At 54.4% G+C, this 14,171-nt stretch overlaps 5 protein-coding genes across 5 annotated transcripts; 4 read left to right on the top strand and 1 right to left on the bottom strand.

Moving 5' to 3' along the window:
* Positions 1 to 129: 129 nt before the first annotated feature.
* Positions 130 to 1,786, top strand: LAESUDRAFT_787224 (Aldo/keto reductase; the record flags this gene model as incomplete). The annotated part of the gene is made up of 8 exons (XM_040913903.1): positions 130 to 160; positions 260 to 364; positions 422 to 570; positions 653 to 765; positions 824 to 1,057; positions 1,119 to 1,244; positions 1,308 to 1,360; positions 1,444 to 1,786. The coding sequence occupies 8 exons, from the start codon at positions 130 to 132 to the stop codon at positions 1,599 to 1,601; spliced, it is 969 nt and encodes a 322-aa protein (XP_040761406.1). The 3' UTR covers positions 1,602 to 1,786.
* Positions 1,787 to 1,893: 107 nt separating this feature from the next.
* LAESUDRAFT_728955 (uncharacterized protein) lies at positions 1,894 to 3,662 on the top strand. Its single transcript, XM_040909546.1, has 6 exons — positions 1,894 to 2,208; positions 2,394 to 2,467; positions 2,535 to 2,558; positions 2,610 to 2,889; positions 2,954 to 3,344; positions 3,422 to 3,662. Exons 1-6 carry the CDS (start codon positions 1,972 to 1,974, stop codon positions 3,634 to 3,636), a joined length of 1,221 nt encoding a protein of 406 aa, XP_040761405.1. The 5' UTR covers positions 1,894 to 1,971; the 3' UTR covers positions 3,637 to 3,662.
* Positions 3,663 to 4,048: 386 nt separating this feature from the next.
* On the top strand, positions 4,049 to 6,111 carry LAESUDRAFT_761760 (uncharacterized protein; the record flags this gene model as incomplete). Its single annotated transcript, XM_040912972.1, has 6 exons — positions 4,049 to 4,312; positions 4,376 to 4,455; positions 4,517 to 4,540; positions 4,597 to 4,784; positions 4,814 to 5,806; positions 5,900 to 6,111. The coding sequence occupies 6 exons, from the start codon at positions 4,049 to 4,051 to the stop codon at positions 6,109 to 6,111; spliced, it is 1,761 nt and encodes a 586-aa protein (XP_040761404.1).
* A 362-nt stretch (positions 6,112 to 6,473) lies between these two features.
* Positions 6,474 to 7,468, bottom strand: LAESUDRAFT_728951 (uncharacterized protein). Its single transcript, XM_040909545.1, is given in 5 exon segments — positions 6,474 to 6,625; positions 6,691 to 6,990; positions 7,056 to 7,134; positions 7,410 to 7,411; positions 7,422 to 7,468. Coding segments are annotated over 4 exon segments (459 nt in total). The 5' UTR covers positions 7,422 to 7,468; the 3' UTR covers positions 6,474 to 6,547.
* Positions 7,469 to 9,254: 1,786 nt separating this feature from the next.
* Positions 9,255 to 11,190, top strand: LAESUDRAFT_330668 (uncharacterized protein). Its single transcript, XM_040902050.1, has 4 exons — positions 9,255 to 9,267; positions 9,326 to 10,032; positions 10,212 to 10,346; positions 10,413 to 11,190. Exons 2-4 carry the CDS (start codon positions 9,430 to 9,432, stop codon positions 10,749 to 10,751), a joined length of 1,077 nt encoding a protein of 358 aa, XP_040761402.1. The 5' UTR covers positions 9,255 to 9,267; positions 9,326 to 9,429; the 3' UTR covers positions 10,752 to 11,190.
* The last annotated feature ends 2,981 nt before the right edge of the window (positions 11,191 to 14,171 follow it).

Below are 14,171 nucleotides of genomic sequence, written 5' to 3'. Positions count from 1 at the left end.
CCCGTGAGTGGTGATAACCAAGCCTTCCCTCAAGCCACCACCGCAGCGCGATAGCGACAGGCTGACTGAGCGTGCTCTTTGTCCCAAACCGCCCATAATCTACATACCACGCACAGCGCTCACCCTGAGATGCCTTGGGACCTCATTCAGCTGAACAACGGTCAGTGAATACGCCATTCCATTGGCTGGATTGCAGTGTCTTTCCGCGGAATCGCGGATCGCCATCTGTGAAAGGGGCACGCTGATCCACTCGAGACAGGGACGAGCATCCCGAGCATTGCATTCGGGACGTGGACGCTGGGTGGCGGACAGCAGGCCACGAACCATGTCGACCAAGCCATCTCCGTCGGATTCAGTCATATCGGTATGTCGCGGCTCCGCAGTCAAGGTCAGTTCAGGACGCACTCACTGTGCGCTTTAGATACGGCGCAGGCCTACCGCAATGAAGCCGAAGCGGGTGTTGCCATTCACGAAAGCGGGCTCTCGCGCGAAGAGATATACATCACCACGAAGTACTCTGGCGTGGACGGGCTGGATATCGACACGTCCATCCAGAACAGCTTGAAAAACGTGCGTGTTTTCATCCGTGGTGGTGCTGCTGCTGGTGTGATTCCGAGCTTCGATCGCTGACAATGCGCGTTCACCTGTCTAGCTGGGTGTCGAATATGTGGATTTGTATTTAATCCACAACCCGCGTCTGGCCGTGCCAGACATACCCACAGCCTGGGCCAGGATGGAGAAGGTGCAGACCGACGGCTACGCTAAGTGGGTGTTTGGGCTATTCGTCGATGGCCCCGATATTGAACGGCATTGCGACGGGCAGGAGCATCGGAGTCAGCAACTTCAACGTGCCGCAGCTGGAGACCCTCCTCGCTTCCGCGAAGATCAAGCCGGTGGCCAATCAGGCAGGACTTGCTCCGCGATCTTGTCCAAAACGCGGCTTCGCTGACCAGATTATCCAGATCCTATTCCATCCGTATGTGCTCGAGTCGCAAGCACCCATCGTCGAGTATGGGAACGAAAACGGCATCGTGAGCGAGGCGTACAGCGTGTTGGTGTGAGTCCACCGAGGTGAATTATCAAGCTGTGCATGGCGCTCATCTTCGTTCTTGTAACAGTCCTCTCACGCGGCAGCCCGGAGGGCCTGTCGACGCTCCTGTGAGGGAGATCGCTTCCCGCTTGAAGGTCCAACCTGAACAGGTTCTCCTGGCATGGGCAAAGGCGAAGGGCGTCGTCGTCGTCACGTACGTTACTATGGTGTTCATCGACGGGCGTATCAGTGGCAGACTGAAGGATCACTATGATAGGTCGAGCACGAAGAAGGAGCGTCTCGAGGGCTACTTGGCTGCCGGTGACCTAGGTGCGCCAACTACATCTGCTTTTCAGCTTCCGTGATCTCACTCGATGCCTCGTTCGCTTGTTCTTCACGTTCATCGCAAGCAGAGCTCACCGATGATGACATCGCTGCGATCGACGCGGCAGGTGTTATTGGTACCCGTCGGATTACCGCGCGCACGTTCCTGCGGCGTGCTGCGGCTGTTGCGCTGGTCGGTGCTGCTGTCCTCGGTGCTTGCAGCTACTTGGGCATCAACGTCATCTAAGAACATTTGTATTCCTTGAACACTACTTTTCGACGTCCTTGTTTTACCAGATTGTTGTTTTATTGTTGTACTTTGCTCTGAGTCTTACAAACTGGGTGACGATGACTTGCTAGCTCGATGTATATCATGATCTCTCTATGTACCAGTACAACAGTGGACTTTGAATGCTATTTGTGCCGTGTTGAAGGGGTCATTTATCGCGATCACGCGACGTCCGAGACTCGGGACGATCAACACTGTACGATCGCTCGATCTTCTCGATCAAGCTTTCAAGTCGGGTACTCCCTTTGCTCTGAACCATCACCGCGACTCAAGCCGACGACTGCACCACTTCGCATTCCGCACTTGTCCCCAGTCGTGACACTCGGTGATGGCCCCCGTATTGCGCAGTATGACACCCATCGTCGAGGTCGTTATCAAAATCCAATTCAAAGGCGAGAGAGCGGGCAAGATGGGCATTCAGAAGAACGGAGAGCCTCCAACAGCGCAGTTCGCCCGAGAATTGCACGTGGACTTTGAAGACGCGTCCATCCCTCTGCCGGAATCTTTCAGGACGTATTGGCAATCGGGACAAATCCAATGTGTCTGGCTTACCACTAAAAACAGCGTGCGTCTACTGGATCGCTTGGGCATCAGCAAGTTGGACTGGTCTATGAGGGGATATATAGCGCTCTGTAGCATGAAGTATCGCTTCGTGGGCGCCTTACTACCAGTCCAACTTGCAGATGTTCATCGTCATTGCGAGCCACCGCGATGATACTGGTGTGGTAGCTGATGAGTTTCTGAACCTAGAAAAAATATTGCAGCGTTCTGCAGGGATTCGACAACTACACGGGCGATTCACACAAAATCGAAGCAAACAGCATGTATGTGTATCGCTCACTCAGACCGTTTCTCAATAAGTGCTGAAGTGTCCAACAAACATGTTATTAGATCGTGGATGTCCGTTAGCGTTGAGTAAGTCCACAAAGGCTCAAATTTGCTTGCGTGTTCACCGATAGGTGGCAGTGGCGATTGCATCTCTCAGTTCTCAACTTCAAAGTTTCCAACACAGTCCACCGGGAAGGCGCCTCGGCCTCAAACTCTTATAAACGCGGCCAGAATGTCGACTTCGGTTCTCACTCGACCGAACCGGCCTCAGCCCCATCATACCTCCTCGTCTTCTAGTCTTCCGGTGAAACCTGAGCCCGCTGGAAGCCCCACGTGTCCATCGCCTATAAGCGCGTCTTCTACCAGTACGATAGGCCAGCAAGAACCATCCATGCAAAAGCTGTTTAAAGCGGTCAATGTCAGTGAACCGCTGAACGTACCTTACATGTTGCATCCTTAACCGGTTAATATCATTTTGGCAGCCCAGAATCAGAGTGAGAATGGGGGACGATACATGCCTGTCTTCTCCTTTTGGCTCCATCTCTCCGACTCTTACCCTGCTTCCAGCATCGAATCCAACGCCCGCAAAAGGCGACGTCCCTTCCGCTCCGAAGCAGATGCTGCTTCATGCCATCCATTTACCGCGCGACTGGAATACTAGTTCCGATGTCAGGAACATCCCTGGAACGCGAGAGGGCGAAGTGCATGCCCTTACGCGTGAGCTGTGGGACGTCAGGCGGCAGATAACTGCTCTAAAGGCGCGAGAAGACTTCATTGACCAGAGGCTGAAGTACCTTGGAGCACCTGCTCTCACGTATGGAGAAGCGTCCAAGAGCAACTCGCCCGAGCATAAGCTGAAAACTGAGAACGACGGTGCGTTGACCAGCATCAGATTCGTTCGGTGGCTTGATTATGCAGCTTACTCTCTGTTACCGCTCATTGTATATCAGAGCTCCGTACCCAATTCGAACAGGAGGCATCAGCACGAAAGGCGCTTGAAAATGCGTTGCAGGAGGAACAGAGCCGGCGGCTGCACGCCGAAGGCATAGTTGACGACGTACGGCGGGAATGCACCGCGCCATTCGTGGTCCCCTCGCTCGTCGATGCGTTCATGCGATTGTCGCAGATGACTGGAAAGGTCCTGGAGGGTGGTCTGGGATCTTGAGAGATACCTCGCTTCCCCACAACCACCCATCCACTATGTTGTTATTGAGTGCTATCGCTTGGCAGGGCCAGGGCCATGTAAACAGTATTGTTTGTATACCAATGGAAGCATGCAGTCATTTTAACAGGGTTCGTCGTGCGTGACATCGGGGGCGTAGGTCGCTAGTTCGCTCGCCCTCACTGTCGCCGCTGCTCATGAACATACGACTACACGGTTGTCACAATGCACATGACTGCATGAGACACGCATGTCACGCTCGCATTCCCGAGTTAGATCTCAACTTCAACCATGCAGCAACACCTCATTCCTTTGTCCTAGCCCATACATCCTTATTTTTTTCTCTGTGTGTTTTTAATTAGTAAAACTCTTTACAGCAAGCCATTGGCACTACCGGTATCACCCTGATCCCACGATGTCAACCACTCGAAGCCCAGCAGCTGTTGCTATTGCAATGCAATGCCAAATAGTCCTGCGCATCCAATACAGAGGCGAAAGAGCGCTCTACCTCAAAGAAGGAGCGAACAATCTGAACCAAGGCGAATTTCTACGGTTCGTCGAAGATGATCTACGATGTCTTGGGTTCCCACATCCATGGTGCAAGCAACCGAGTCACCAATCTGGTGACGTGAAGTGCGGCTGGCTCTCACTGGACACGCCTCAGAACGCCCATGCGATGGTTGGCTCACTACTGCACGAACAATAAAGATTTCTGACCGGCGGATAATTGTTACGTTCTTAGAGATTGCGGGAACGTATACTGCAGGCTTTCTCGAACGTCGAAAATCGCAAATACATCCCGCTTCTAGAGAGAAAACTGATGTATGTCGCGATCCCGATATCTCCCCTATACTGCTACGTGCTCACAACTCGCTTATCGTAGCGCTGACCTACGGCTGTACGACGGGTGGGTCTTCCTGACTGTCGGGTCATTGCCGTCAGCGATGGCTGATAGTATGGCAGCAACGGGGAGCAAATGATTCGAGTGCCTAAAAATCAGATGACCAATCCTACGGCTTCCAACATAGGCAAGGCCTCTCCGCCTGTAAAGTCAACGCTCAAAGCTAGGATGTCCGCATCACCTGTTGCTCGCCCCCCTTACAGACGTGCCAGATCTATGTGCGCGAAAATGAGCGTCATTGCTGCCGCAAGTGCGTCTAAGTCGTCTGACGTGAAGCAGGAAGCGTCAAGGCAATCGAGTCTCTGTTCGACTGCCGCTCGTCCGAATTCAAGTTGGTGTTGCGTGAAGGTGTGTTCTTTTTCCTTTCGAATGCTTGTGAGACTAACGGACAGTACATACACCAGTCTGTTGATGCTATTACTGCTCACCACTCGCAAGATGCAGTCAACGAGTCTCGTCGGCCTCTCCAGCCCTCGAACAATTCCGCACGGCGAACAGATACGGAGTCAACTCTCACAACGTTACGCTCCCCTCCAATGCGACATGACCCGGCCCATGGTCCGGAACGACGCCATATTACCATGACTTCAGCACACTGCGGCACCATCTTGACAAACTCTACGCTTGTGCCATTGCCTGCTTGGACACTCCTTCGCGAGATATCACCGTCACTTCCTCCTTCTGTACCGGCACGATTGTCTGAGGCGTCGTCGTGTTTTCTGGATGGGTCCCTGTCTCACAGTTCGTTCAGTTCTCCTTCTCCACCGGGCCCTCCTCTGCGTCGAGTGGCTACGACCAGAGACTCTGATCAGGAATATCCAGCAATCAATGTCATGTCAACTGAGTTGACCCTATCAGGTCTAGCAGCAGCACCTTCTCCTGTCCGAGGCACTAGCATTCTTGAGTCTTCCTGCGAAGAGTCTCTCCCCCTTTTTCTGCCATCAGCGTCCACATCAGCGTCCAGCGATTATTCCAAACCATTCGCAGATCAATGTAACGGTCGAGACCCTTCCCCTCCTGCAGCACCCGCTACGGCCACGGCGGCACCGTCCGGCTTTTCCGAGTCCCCGGTGTCTGTATCTGAGAACCTGCCTGCAGCCTCTGACGACGAGTCTAAATCGCCTCATCTCCAGGGAAACGCGCCCATTCGCGAATCTGCATCTGCACACACGCTCACGCAATCTAGCGCAGGATCTGAGGTACGCGAGTCCGCGCCCGATCTGCTGGACCAACTGTGGAGGGCCAACGCCGAGCTGCAAGACGAGATAACCGGTACGTGCCAATCCATACGCCCGCGAAGATCCTGCACTGCGCATCCGTAAATTTTTTGCTGATCGTCGTTCTTCGTTTCGTCGGTGGACGCAGCGCTCCGAACCCAGCTCGCGCAGGAGTCTGGTGCGCGGTACACCGCGGAGATGGCGTTGCGCGTGGAGGGCGAGCGGCGCATTCATGCGGAAGACGCCTTGGAAGATATCCGGCGCGAATGCAGGGAACCGTTCGTCGTGCCTGCGCTGATGGACTCGTTCGTGAAACTGGCTCAACTCACTGGAAATGTCCTTTTCGAGACTGGATCTTGAGAAGTCTACTAGAGCGGTGCCTGGACAGTCGCACTACACATCCTAATTTATGTGTAGATTATTCGCTTTGTGGAGGCACCCTTATAGCCTATGGGTTCGTTCGTATTGATCCTTGGAATGTATTGGTATTGCAATACCTGTCTGTGTCACCGTTGCCTCCGTTCTCGTGGCCAGCAGTTCAACGAGAGCTTCTGCAAACACCATATATAAAGTGGGCAAATGTGCACATCCATTGCAAACTTGCCGGATGGGTAGTCCTGAGGTACGCAGCGCCCGCGACAAACCCAGTCCCCGTCGCTCGTCCGGATACAGCATTATCATTAAGTCATATAGCGTGGCCATGCTGCAGCCATACATTCTCGTGCGTGCAAAGGAATGGAATGGAATAATATCACAGCAGAGCGACGAGAACAAGAATCGAACGGGAAGCGTGTGCTCAACGGCCGCCCTTGCCGCCCTTCATCTGCTGCTTCGACACCCGGGGCCCGCCCGCCGCCGGTGCCCGTGTTGCAGGCTAACACAACTCGTCAACACTACCCCCCAAAACAAAGGAAAAATCAATTGGTATGCGCTACGCACCTTGGTCTTCTCCTTCTTCGACTCTTTCTCCTTCTTCTCCGCCTTGGCCTTCTGGATGGCCTTTGTCCTCTGGTCAATACGGGCCTGCGCGGTCTGGTTTCGCATGGCGGCGATGGCGGTGAGGTCTGCGCCGACGATGCCGCGATGGTGCTTCACCGTCTTTCGAGAGCGCTTCTTGGCGACCTCCTCCTGGAGGCCCTTCTTGTGCATCCGGCGGTAGACCACCGTCCATGCGATCTTGCGCGGGTTCTTGCGCTGCTTGAAGAGCGATTCGGTCTTTCCGGTGGAGAAGCGGAAGATCTATGGAGAGGAGTACGGGTGAGGAGGGTGATGGAGTGACTTTGTCGGGGCGATGTAGTGCAGACCTTGTTGTCGGTACGGACAAAGAGCCTGCCCTTGCTAGGGTAGATACGGTACCCGGAAAACGAATCGATCTCGGCCTTCTATACTCCAACAACAAGTGTGGTCAATTCAAGCGAGCGTTGACGTGAAATCCGCAAACGTACCATCTAAGCAGACCAAACCATCCAACGAAGCAGCAATCAGCAAGCGGTCCCCCCTCCAAATTACAGACGAGAAAATCCAGAGCCTGGCGTCATCAGCCACCCAAGTTTGCCATCCATCCCTTCCCTGCAAAGTTCCCCTTCTTGCCCTGCCTCTTTCGACAGCCCAAGCAACCAGCATTCCACCTCGCATATCTGAACACCATTCAAGCAAAGATTCGTGCTCACCTTGAGGAATTACCGGCAACGTTGTCTGACGGCAGGTGGCCACGCCTTCCCAGCTCGGTATCCAGGGCCAAATATTTGGATTTGGTGGCGCATTGTTTTACCCTGCGCGCCAACGCGCATCGCGTGTTAGCGCCCGTCGCCACGATGTACTTTTCGCGTTCACAGGCTTGCTCTTCGCCATCTTGTCACAATTTTCTGACGGAAGACCGTGTCATGCGGAGCGAGGTTCTCGCTCCCTTGATGTTCTCAACGTCGCGCTTCGCAGCAGAGGGCCATCAGTGCGCCGGTCTCAGGATTTCCTGACACTTACCCATGGAGTGCCCATCTCTTCGATCATATCCGCGCCGAGGTCGGATGAGGATTGCTCAGAGATGCAGTTAATAGGCCCAGATACGGAGTGCTACCTTTGCCCCGTAAGGACATCGCTTTGTCCTCTTCCGTATCGCAAGTCCATACTCTATCTTCTTCAATTCTGTTTCAACCGCTTCCGCGATCTTCCCAGAACATCGCGCGCCGGCTGGGGATCTCGACGTCGTCTTTGGCTCAGCTGGTCACTTGAGCGTATCTCGTGCTCGTTCATAGAACGCTTCTCGCGATGCTCTGGTCCAAGGACTACAAATCCCCTTTTCAAAATTCAAAATGCGGCCGAATGGGATGCGTACAGCCTGCTCCACTGAATGAATCCTTCCACGCGCATCTCGGCAGCGCATTTCAAAACGGTAAACCCCACAGCGCAGTCATGGGCCAAGTGCCTATCGAGCTCGAAGAGACTGGCCTTCGGCGAACGGTGCGAATTCGAACATCAAGTAATGCTTCCTACCGTGCTGACGGAATGTGGATAGGAACATGCGGGCTGGAACCGCGCTAAGACCTGTCCACACTGAGGTAAGTGGTACGGCAGGGCTGCTTGGAGTTTAGTCGGTGATAACCAGAACTCACTTCTGACATGACCGAGCAGGACGGCCCATATTGTAAGAGACACACGTTCCAGAAGTCGTCAGAAGGAAGCAGTCGCGAATCTATGCAAGGGCCGCGAAGCTGATTGTCGCCCGCAACATCAGAGTTTGCAACCCCAGTGGACGTTCTGGTACCAGAAGGTGCGAAGAAGGGTCAAAGCGGCAAAAGCCACATATTGTTCTGGCGTACGATAGGACCATCTTCATCCTCATCACGGACCCTCTGCCATCCGAGAAGCGATGTATTCTCAGTCGGGCGCCATCAGACCTTGTCGTGGATGCCGCCGATTGTCTCGTTGGTGGATATGGCAACGCGAAGCGATCCGAACTATCGCGACCGAAGAAAAAAGGTTATAGACTCGCCATAATTGCAGAGGAGATCTGTGCCTTTGGTTCGGTCGATGACCCGAACAGGACAGCGCCGCCCAAGAAGCGGCCAACGAATCGGAGTCGGTCGGAGATTGGAGCCGGCCCTGAATTTCCTAATCGGGAATACGCTGTGTGGGCCAACGCCGCCACAGATTTTGGTCCATCGTCGCCGTGATTTCTCATCGCTTCGCCCGCCGAATTTGACGTACTCTTCTGTTCGACCCAGACACCGTGGAATCAGCCATGCCCAAACATTGAAAAAGGCTGCGTCCGTCCCTCCCTTTCCTCCCGACCATCCCCCCCTCGTCCGCTGCTCGCATCGTGCCCTCGCGCTAGCACATTGTTCGTCGTCAAGCCCCTGAGCCGTCTCCCGGGCCCAACCCTCAGCCATAGTTGTGCCGAGAACTGAGCTCTTCGTGCTAGTACTTATTCAGTACGCTGCAAGTTTCGTCGGAGCTTTAGGCGGCACCTTCTCCAAGGCGCGATCGAGCGAGCGTCGTGCGCATATATAGAACCCTCCGGTGAGCGTTACTTGCCTGTGGCGTCCCGGCTAGGCGCTGAAACATTGACTTTGCATAGCGCCTCTCTGTGTTTCAGTTTAGTTGTGCCTTGACCTATATAATATCGAGCTGGTCTCTACCTCGGTCCTCTAGGCCCCCTACATACTCTCGACGACATCCATCATGCCGCTCACCATCTCATGCATGCCCGAGGAGATCCTCGAGCACATTTTACAATTCGCTGTCGTCACGTCATCTCCCTCTGCCGGCTACCGCCCTTCCTGGCATTCAATGAAAGGCTATGTTCCCTCCGGCAACAGCACTCGTGTCCCCGCACACATCGCGCCGCTGCTCGTCTCCCGCACATGGCGGCGCATCGCGACTCCTCTGCACTACCGCCATGTCGTGCTACGCACTGCCCGGAACACAGCACTCCTAGCGGGCACCCTGCGCACGAGCCCGGAGCTCGGCGAGCTCGTGCGGAGCATCCGGATTGAAGGCACGTTCGACGCGCTCGTGGACGTCGTGTGCTCCTGCCGCAACCTGGAGGCTTTCGATATGACTGTCGACAACGGCTCCGCTCCTCCGGTCGCGCCGGGCATGATATCCAGCGCGCAGGCTGACCCACACGAGGCGGATGCGAAGGTGTTCAAGTTCTGCAGCAGCTTTGCGAAGATGCGCAAAATCAGGCACCTCGTCATTCGCAAGAACGCTTATCTGACGCAGCCGGGGCCTACGCTTATTTTCGAGCAGCTCGGGAAGGCTATCACCTCCTGGAAGCACCTCGTGAGTATCTTCTTTCATTGTTGCTGTCGTCCCATGCACCATCCGCGCTCGGAATCGTATGATGCGTCACGCCCATAAAGGCGCATATATATGCTGCTGAATGCTGCCTGCTAAGTGCGCTTAAAGAGAGTCGAATGCAATGCTTCATTTCGCTTACTGATCCCGACTTAACCGTTCAGGAAACCGTCAACATTGCATTCCGCTTCTCGCCCTCTCCAGCATCCGCATCGTTCGCAGCATCTCTGGCCATCGCACCGAAATTGCGTGACGTGAGCGCGCTCCTGCCAGCGGTCTGGAACACCACCCTTCTGGAGGTACGTCCTGTCTCGACGTCATCGCATCCCTCTCCTCAATAACAATCTGACACTTTGGCGCCTCAGATTTCTGCAAACCCGTCGCTGGAGCGGATCCATCTGACACCCGACACGGAGCTAATGGGCGCACATCTCTTCCTCGCCGAGGCTCGTAAGCACTCGCGGCTCATCGAGCTCATCCGCGCCGGGACGCCGATCATGCGCATGCGCGCGCGCACTACCACGGCGATCCCGCTCCCCACGCAAGCCATCGAGTCCCCCAATAAGCTCAGACCCGGGTTCAGCAGCCAGGCTCTGCCAGCGCGCTCAAAGCCGGAGCACTTGACGCGCCGCGGGGCGCTGCCAATGCTCGTTACGCCGCCGGTGCGTAATGCCCCTGCCGGGCGCAGAATGAGCGCCGTCTAAGCATGGAGACATTCACGCTGCGGTCCAAAATCCGTATTCCGACATGGCGCGATGCGCCCCCTATGTGAGGCCTCATTACTGCCTCGCCGCTGCCTCCTTGAATCCATGTACTTCATATGTGGATACCCCATACCCTTTTGCATGTCATACCCGGAGCGTATTCCAAGCGCCGCCCCTTGAGATTGCCTTTTTTTTGCCGTGTTTCATCTGACACGCGGATGCCAGTTTGGCTTTCATCTCCAACTTGGTCCCTGCTCTTGCCTCATCGCTCTGTCCCGGACCCTCGTGGCTGAACTCTAGGTTCTCCTTTAGTCGCCGTTGTTGTTGCATTTGTCATTTCACTTTCCCCGCATGTATTTTACCGTCAATACTCGTTCCCCGAGCTTCTCTTCTATCACGCCGAGTAGATCTTTCCAGACTGGTGCGCAATCACGAATAACGTACATCACTTGCTGTTTCGGCGGGATATTCTAAACGTGTAATTGTCTCGCCGCTTCGGCGGGGCAACGATACTTCTGCATCCACGAAGGCGTGTACGAAGCGCAAGGTGTTCGGCCACGGTTGACTTTCACTGGAACAGGAGCAGGACGCTGGACGCACCAAAGTCAGAACTGAAACAGGTAAATCAAGCTCCGAGGTGGCCGGTGGCGGATCTGTCACGAATTCACGACCAAATCACCGGTTTGACGATAGATAGCATCGTCGTGATGTTTGTCGTGTAGCAATTTCACAATCACAGATCGTGGCCTCGACATCAATCTGCCACCGGGCAGAGTGGCGACGCTCAGGCTCTTGATGAATCAGCGCTCACTGGCAACAGCCTCTTTGGCCGTCACACTAAGTGTTGGGGTGGCGGATCAGGGAATGGGGATGCCATACTATGTGGCGTGGCCCTGGGAGGCGTCCATGCGGACTGGAGTACGCAGACCTTCGGTGGAGGAAACGGTGGCAGGTGGTGTGCACGACACAACTCCGAAGCTGGGAGGTCCACTGGCGTGAACACACGGACCCATGGAACTCCGAGTGCGAGGTGAACCCGGTGAACGTTGGCTTCGGCAGGAAGTTGGCAGTCCAGCTCCGATCGAAGTCTTGATGGGAGGTACCGCAACCGTGGCGCTGTCAATCAAGGCAACTTGAAGGCAGTCCGGATCGCGAGCAGCGCGTGCGTGCGTGTGCCGCCGGCTCGCGAGAAGTTGCGGAAACGTGGTGGGTGCGGAGATATTCTTGATGTCGAGGCGAGATTCGCGGTGGAGGCGGCGTGGCGTCGACGTGAAGGGAGCCGAAGAACGGAGCGAGCATGTCGCACGGAGCTCGGGAGCCATCATTTGTTTTTCGCAAGAGAGGCTTGTGCGAGTACATGGCGCAGAAATGTACGCCATGCGGGACGAGCACTGTGCTGTGATCCTGTGCCGTCAAATGACGCTGTCGTAGCACTTGCGCGCAGTCATTAGCAAGTTCTGCATATGCTGTCCAGAGCCCAGAGGCGCCAATTGGAGGCTCTGCAGTCGTCACTCGCATTGCCGATCAGACATTCCACTCGAACGAGATGATTGGAGGAAACACGTTGACGACAAGTTCCTGAAACACAGATGAAGCGAATAAAAAGTTCGAAGCATCAGCGGGGTTGGAGTCGAGAAATGAAGCATACAACCTCGCGTGATATGATATATGATCGGCCGCTCTGGACGCGCAAACACCTCACCTCGGTTCGTTGATGCATGGTGTGAAGCTACGGGTTTGGACGTATGTGATGACAATGGCATGGGCCGGCTGTGACGAGAACACGGTTATTTTGCAGCGTGGAATTGAAGACCGGTCGATCGAACCGTCGCTTGTTTCGTGGTACGAAGGAGCGTGACATCGCTTGATAGCAGCAGCCACAGCATTGGAGAGTAGAAAATGAGCGGCATTGATACGAGCTAGGCAAATTGTAGAGCGACTCGAGCGTGCGCACTCTCCCAGAGTGACTTCCATTCAATGTAGGTACACTCAGAACTTGTAGAATAGAAACAAGACCCACCTGACTGAGTGGTTAGGATGCCCGCTTGCAGGAATTACGAGCTGTGCTTGAATTACGTCGAGTCAGTTCGTTCGAGTGAGTCCACTGAGAAGCTCTCCTGCACCGTCAGCATACGCGTCCCGATCTCCCCGGGACGCACATGATGACGGTGAAGGAGAGTCTGCGCCTTGTCACCGATATCCTCCGATTGTGGGCTGAGCTCAATTTTCAATGGAGCGCGTTTCGACCCTCACAAGGCGAGCTCAATTATCGTGAGCTTGACACAGGCCTTCGCTAGTAGAGTGCCATAAGGCTCACGTTCGTACCTCGATGCCTTCGAACAAATGCTGAGGAGGTGAACGGAGATGAGAATTCGATGAGTTACCACCTCACCACGCAGGCGAGATCGGTTGATTGATCGAGCTTGGTTATTGCACTTGTACGCCCATTTCACCTCAATGACCTCGACGTGGTCGCAACAAGCTTTTGAGAAAGGAAAAAATGTCATCGCGGCGTAGTTGCATGCAATGAGCGTTTCATGCCGACTTTAGAGATCTTCATCCCGGAAAAGATAGAATAAACCACCTTACGCGAGGCGTCGGGCGGTGAACAGCTACAGGATCGCCTATGCTGACAGCTGGATGCAACGTTCTAGCGACATCGAGGGTTAAATTCGTGCGGCCTTGAGCCAGCTTTTGTGGAGCAGCCGACCTCGGAACACCAAGGCTCCAGGCCCAACTCACAAGCACACTGGCAACTGTAAACTTTACGCCAGTAGCAATGAGATTGTGTCAGCACGAGACGTGGGGTTCACGTTTCCGAGATGAACCTGGATTGTCGCCGTTGAGAACGAATGTGCGAATGCCGCATTGGAGGGTCTGCTGTCCCCATCGGAACATGACATATTATCGAAATACACCGTCAAAGACCAGCAAAGCGGCTCTGGCGATACGAGCGACCCTATGTACGAGACAGTGAAGATAGATAGGTGAACTTCATTTTGACCATGCAGCCCATGCGGTGGTTCGGTTGACGGTTACATGTATGCGCGTGAACTGAGCACCGAACGCCAGAAATATTTGACGAGCCTTGACGCAATGAGCTGTCATCAGGGATTGGTCGCTTCGTTTTTGACGGCAGCAATATCCATATAATGTTGGTGCATGATAAAACATATGCGAGGTCTTCAAAGGAGTCCGACTCAGAACACGAATGAACCCGAATCAACTCACCATAAAGAATATTCCATATCCTGATGTCCAGTGATTTGAGCGACCTCAACTCTCATACATCCCTACAACCAATTCGACCTAAAGAAACTCTGCAGAAAGGGCGCACCGCAGCATGAGATTTGATTTAGGCTCGATGAGTCCACAACCACATCTCACTGATCGCGATCCATCCACATGCCCATAAGCGTC

This window comes from Laetiporus sulphureus (assembly GCF_001632365.1).
Source record: "Laetiporus sulphureus 93-53 unplaced genomic scaffold LAESUscaffold_38, whole genome shotgun sequence".
NCBI lineage: Eukaryota > Fungi > Basidiomycota > Agaricomycetes > Polyporales > Laetiporaceae > Laetiporus > Laetiporus sulphureus.
Note: the sequence above shows the minus strand (reverse complement) of the source record. Positions and strands in the feature narration are given on the sequence as shown.

Bases quoted from the DNA above. Each gene is read 5' to 3' on its own strand.
- LAESUDRAFT_728955 (XM_040909546.1), top strand. From the start codon at position 1,972: ATGGCCCCCGTATTGCGCAGTATGACACCCATCGTCGAGGTCGTTATC. The intron at 2,209-2,393 runs GTGCGTCTACTG...TTCTGAACCTAG, and splicing joins GGCTTACCACTAAAAACAGC to AAAAAATATTGCAGCGTTCT. The intron at 2,890-2,953 runs GTCAGTGAACCG...TCATTTTGGCAG, and splicing joins AGCTGTTTAAAGCGGTCAAT to CCCAGAATCAGAGTGAGAAT.
- LAESUDRAFT_330668 (XM_040902050.1), top strand. From the start codon at position 9,430: ATGCCGCTCACCATCTCATGCATGCCCGAGGAGATCCTCGAGCACATT. The intron at 10,033-10,211 runs GTGAGTATCTTC...TTAACCGTTCAG, and splicing joins TCACCTCCTGGAAGCACCTC to GAAACCGTCAACATTGCATT. The intron at 10,347-10,412 runs GTACGTCCTGTC...TTGGCGCCTCAG, and splicing joins GGAACACCACCCTTCTGGAG to ATTTCTGCAAACCCGTCGCT.
- LAESUDRAFT_728951 (XM_040909545.1), bottom strand. The intron at 6,991-7,055 runs GTCTGCACTACA...TCCTCTCCATAG, and splicing joins TTGTCCGTACCGACAACAAG to ATCTTCCGCTTCTCCACCGG. The intron at 6,626-6,690 runs GTGCGTAGCGCA...GAGTTGTGTTAG, and splicing joins CGAAGAAGGAGAAGACCAAG to CCTGCAACACGGGCACCGGC.